The sequence below is a fragment of the Morus notabilis genome, unplaced genomic scaffold, assembly GCF_000414095.1.
Source record: "Morus notabilis unplaced genomic scaffold, ASM41409v2 Scaffold794, whole genome shotgun sequence".
Lineage (NCBI taxonomy): Eukaryota > Viridiplantae > Streptophyta > Magnoliopsida > Rosales > Moraceae > Morus > Morus notabilis.
In genome coordinates, this window is record NW_010359940.1 from 246,478 (window position 1) to 251,982 (window position 5,505).

The following is a 5,505-nucleotide window of genomic DNA, read 5'->3' on the forward strand; positions in this document are numbered from 1 at the left end:
CAAGATGAGTAAAAAAGGGGACGGGATGGGAATAAAAAGAACAAGATTTTTAACCAAAAAGCCTAAAAACTGACCATATTGACGTGGAAAGTTTATCTTAAAAACTAATTAAATTTGTGCGAATTACCCATTTTACCACTGCCACTCCCCATCCTTTTCCTCTATAAATAATACCATCTTCTCATGTATAAGATTATATCTCTTTTCTTCGGTTTCATTTTCTTTTCTTTTTTGCAAGATGAAGGCTTTTAAGTTTCTTTTTCTCTTTTTTTGTTGTTTTTATTTGATAAGCCTTTGTGAGGTTGAAGCCTCTCACAAGGTTTACTCTGAGTTTCAGTCTCTTGAGGCTGCCCAAGTTAAGCAAGTCCATAGAACTGGATTTCATTTTCAGCCTCCTAAGCATTGGATTAATGGTATGTTTTCTCTCTCTCTCTCTCTCTCTCTCTCTCTCTCTCTCTCTCTATACACACACACACATTTGTCTGTGTTTATATGTTATGTGCATCTAATATGTTTATACTATATATGGTATATTCACGTTTTCATTTTCTTATTTCAAAACATTATTTGTGGCTCTTTTTGTGTGTGTGTAAGTTTGATATTCTGATCTGCATATACGCTTCATATCTCTATCTGGGTTCTCTAGAATATTTTGTTTGCTTATATACAATTTCTTCTTGCATGGGGGTGTATTCTGTGCAATATATGTTTATGGGTCCTATTTTATATATTTATTTTTTGAGATTATTCTCTTTTTTATATTGATGGCTCCCTTTCTATGATTCATATATTTTGGTTATTGATGCCATTTGTGTATATGTGTGTCTATATATATATATATATATATATATACACACACACACACACACGTATAATGAAAGAGTTTTTCATCCGCCATTTAACCTACCAGGTTTTCGACTGATATTAAAATTCGTTTTATTCTTTTTTTTTTTTCCCGTAAAAAATGGATTTAGGGATGGAGGATATTTCATCTTGACAAAAGTAGAAAATATTAGCTTCAACTTTTTATTATCATTTTGAAAATCGTAACGGAAATGGCAATTGATTTTAAAGAGAACGGAGATGAGGCTATTAATCCGGCGAGATCCTTTCTGTTTTCAACTAGATACTTTCTATAAAACTAATAGATCGAATAAAATTTAAAAAAAAAATGAAAAACTGAAGAAACCAAATTTATATTAGGCAACTTTATCTAAAAAGCCAACTTTTTCGGTGTTTTTTTTTTTGGAAGATGGATCTCTTATTGTAGTGTGTGTGTGTGTGTGTGTGTGTGTGTATATATATATATAGCTCTTTGCCTACCATTTTTTTTTTTTCAGTGCCTGCCAAAATGTAAACATCAGTATAACTCTATAAGCGTATCATATCGTTTAGAATGCTAACACCAACGCATATGTTCTAGTTAAACAATGTTTATTTTATTTTGTTGTATTATTGTGATTAAGACGTGGAAGACTTCTTAAGTATCCGATTTCATCTTATAATTTTCTACCAAAAAGAAAAACTCATTTTTTATTTGCTTTGTAGTGAACTAGTGGTCTTGTGTGAGTTTCCTTTAGACCCCTCTGGGTCCTACTAATCACTAGATGCAGTTGAACTTCTTTTGTTGCCATATAGATCGTCGTTTTCTTTTTTTAATATATTCTTCATAAAAAGAGATCGGCATTTTCTTATTTCTTGCACTTCTTTGTGATGACATAAACTTTATTGCTCGTTTTAAAATTTTCCTAATAAAAAGAATAGGATTATTTTTTCCTATCTATAGGAGATAAATGTCACCTATCACAATCTGGTTTTCAATGACTGAAAGGGACTTGTGTGGCTTGAAGTTTATATACATGTAAATTAGAAAAAAAAAAGTTATATTTAACATGTATATATATATATATATAGATATATTACATATACATATATATAGATATAGTTCTTTAGGATATTATTCTTTCTTTCCTTGTGACATTAATAAATTAAAAAGCTAGGTTGGTTGCTATCCTTTTCCTAACTTATTTATTTTGCTCATGGATCGATCTGTGGTAATTATATTGGATTTGGTTTTTATATTTATATAGTGCACAAAAAAATAAACTTTTGCCCATCTAAAAACTGAAAGATAAGTTATTTTTATATCATATGTACCCCCACTATTTAGTTCGAATTAGATAGTTGGAACAATATTTGATTAAACAACCTAGCTAGTCTTCCATCAAACAAACCTAAACTTTTGTGGGCAATTTCTAGCACATCAAAAACTAAAGTTAGGGCTCTCGTGTCTTTGCCTCCATGGATATTGCTTTTGAGTAATATTCCACTGTACATGCTAAGGTTATTATTATATTTTTATATACTTGATTGGTTCTTAGGAGTACATATTCATATTAATTTATGATATTCTAAATATATGTGCAATGATGTTTCTGCTTAATTTCTGAAGCTTATGGGGAAAGACATAAATTTGTCAACTTGAGAGAAATAGTTTTATCGTATCTTTTTTCTTTTTCTGTAACAGGAAAAATATCTTCGCAATCATGAAATACCATGTTATTCATTCTAAAGTTAATGAAATTTTCTAAATTAGGCATGTTTTTTAGTACCTTTATACCTTGCACAAGTCAAATTGTCGTTCTGTTTATATTCCATCAAGTTTTGTAAGGTTCCTTTGGAGCACATTTTTTTTTTTGGACCACTTTTTTTTTTGGAATAAATTTTGACCAAATTCTTCCAAAAAAAAAAACAAAAAAAGAAACGACGGGCCACATTTCGTGACTAATATGCTTTTTGTTATATTCCCACAGTAATTACTTTCCCTTGCATTTATTTGATCATCAGCCAATGTTTATCTGTTAGGAAGTCCAAATTTTAGAATTGATTATATATTCATTTATTTATTGATTTTAAGCTTTATTCGTATTTCAGTCTCTGACTGTCTTTCTTTGTTTTTCTTTCCCCTCTCCTCTCTTGGTGATGTTATCCAACTATCCGAATAGACCCAAATGGTGAGTACTATCTGCCTTTTTTTGTTGTTGTAAAATTTTAAATTAATTTGTTAATTCATGCTTAATTATTTCTCGTAATTAATTTTCTTAATCTAAATGAACAGGACCTATGTACTTCAATGGAGTGTACCATCTATTCTACCAGTATAACCCCAAAGGTGCAGTGTGGGGCAACATTGTGTGGGCCCATTCTGTGTCAAAGGACATGATCAATTGGGAAGCTCTTGATCCTGCTATATACCCTTCTAAGCCATTTGACATAAATGGATGTTGGTCCGGGTCAGCCACTGTCCTACCCGGTAACAAGCCCATAATATTGTACACGGGTATCGACCCTCACAACTATCAGGTTCAAAACTATGCCCTACCGAAGAACATCTCCGACCCATATCTTCGGGAATGGGTCAAGCCCGACAACAACCCGATAGTCTTTCCCGATGCCGGTGTAAATGCCACCGCGTTCCGCGACCCTACGACCGCTTGGTGGGGTAAGGATGGACATTGGAGGATTATAATTGGTGGTAGGAGGAGAAATAGAGGGATGGCCCACTTGTATAGGAGTAGGGACTTTGTAAATTGGGTTAAGGCAAAACATCCTTTGCACTCTCAAGCCAAGACCGGAATGTGGGAATGCCCCGACTTCTTCCCGGTTTCGAAATCTAGCAACAACGGATTGGACACGTCAGCGCATGGAGTTGATACTAAGCATGTTTTGAAAGTTAGTCTCGATGTTACTAGGTTTGAGTACTATACACTTGGAACCTATTATCCACGTATTGATAGGTATGTGCCGGATAACACCTCGGCTGATGGTTGGGATGGCCTAAGATATGATTATGGTAACTTTTATGCCTCAAAGACATTCTATGATCCTGCCAAGGGAAGGAGGATTTTGTGGGGTTGGGCCAACGAGTCTGATAGTACTCATGATGATACCCAAAAAGGATGGTCCGGAGTTCAGGTATCGATCTTTAACACCTGACGGTGTTAAGCACCATAACTATATTATATATTTGTGGATATATATATATATATATATATTCTATAATTCATATTGTGAGACTCATTTTTTATTGGTGCGGTATTGTGCCTCATCGGTACGTCTGACATTGTAAGATTCATTATACTGCCTGCGAGACTTATTTTCTTTTTTATTTTTTTCTCTTTTTGTAAGGCTATTCCAAGGAAGATATGGCTTGATCCCAATGGAAAACAATTGCTTCAATGGCCCGTTGAGGAAATTGAAGCTTTGAGGGGGAACAAAGTGCAAGTGACCAACACAAAACTCAAAAAGGGAGATTCTCTTGAAATTAAGGGAATAACTGCTGCTCAGGTATGTTTCTTTAAATTCTTTTTATAAAAAAAATTATCTTTTTTTTTTTTTTTTGAAATCGTAAATTCTTTTGTTCTCTATTTCAGGCTGATGTGGAAGTTACATTCTCATTTCCAAACTTGGACAAAGCTGAGAAATTTGATCCAAGCTGGGTTAAGGCACAAGACCTTTGTGCCCAAAAGGGCTCAAAAGTCCAGGGTGGTGTTGGACCATTTGGTCTTTTAACTTTGGCCTCAGAGAAGTTGGAAGAGTTCACCCCTGTTTTCTTCAGAATATTTAAAGCTACAGATAAACATGTTGTTCTCTTGTGCTCTGACGCATCAAGGTTTGTCTTTTTCTTCACCAAACCACCATAGAATTATATTCTCTTTACTTAATTTGTTACCCAAAAAAAAAAAAAAAGTAAACTGCACAAACAAAATCGTTTTCTATCTAAAGGGGTCTCCCCCCTTTACTTTAAGCTAATCTGATGGCCATAATAATAGTCCCCACCTCAGCTTCAATAATTAGACACTCACCATAATTGATGCTGAAAGAAAAAAAAAAAAAAAAAAAGTTAACTGCCCAAAAAAAATTGTTTTCTATCTAAAGGTGTCTCCACCCTTTACTTTAAGCTAATCTGATGGCCATAATAATAGTCCCCACCTCAGCTTCAATAATTAGACACTCACCATAATTGATGCTGAAAGAAAAAAAAAAAAAAAAAAAGTTAACTGCCCAAAAAAAATTGTTTTCTATCTAAAGGTGTCTCCACCCTTTACTTTAAGCTAATCTGATGGCCATAATAATAGTCCCCACCTCAGCTTCAATAATTAGACACTCACCATAATTGATGCTGAAAGAAAAAAAAAAAAAAAAAAAGTTAACTGCCCAAAAAAAATTGTTTTCTATCTAAAGGTGTCTCCACCCTTTACTTTAAGCTAATCTGATGGCCATAATAATAGTCCCCACCTCAGCTTCAATAATTAGACACTCACCATAATTGATGCTGAAAGAAAAAAAAAAAAAAAAAAAGTTAACTGCCCAAAAAAAATTGTTTTCTATCTAAAGGTGTCTCCACCCTTTACTTTAAGCTAATCTGATGGCCATAATAATAGTCCCCACCTCAGCTTCAATAATTAGACACTCACCATAATTGATGCTGAAAGAAAAAAAAAA

General features: G+C 33.5%; 1 protein-coding gene across 1 annotated transcript; it reads left to right on the forward strand.

Annotated features, from left to right (window-relative positions):
• The first annotated feature begins 222 nt into the window (after positions 1-222).
• Positions 223-4,703, forward strand: LOC21402108 (beta-fructofuranosidase, insoluble isoenzyme 1). The gene is made up of 5 exons (XM_024163918.1): positions 223-413; positions 3,006-3,014; positions 3,119-3,975; positions 4,189-4,347; positions 4,434-4,703. The coding sequence occupies exons 1-5, from the start codon at positions 239-241 to the stop codon at positions 4,701-4,703; spliced, it is 1,470 nt and encodes a 489-aa protein (XP_024019686.1). The 5' UTR covers positions 223-238.
• The last annotated feature ends 802 nt before the right edge of the window (positions 4,704-5,505 follow it).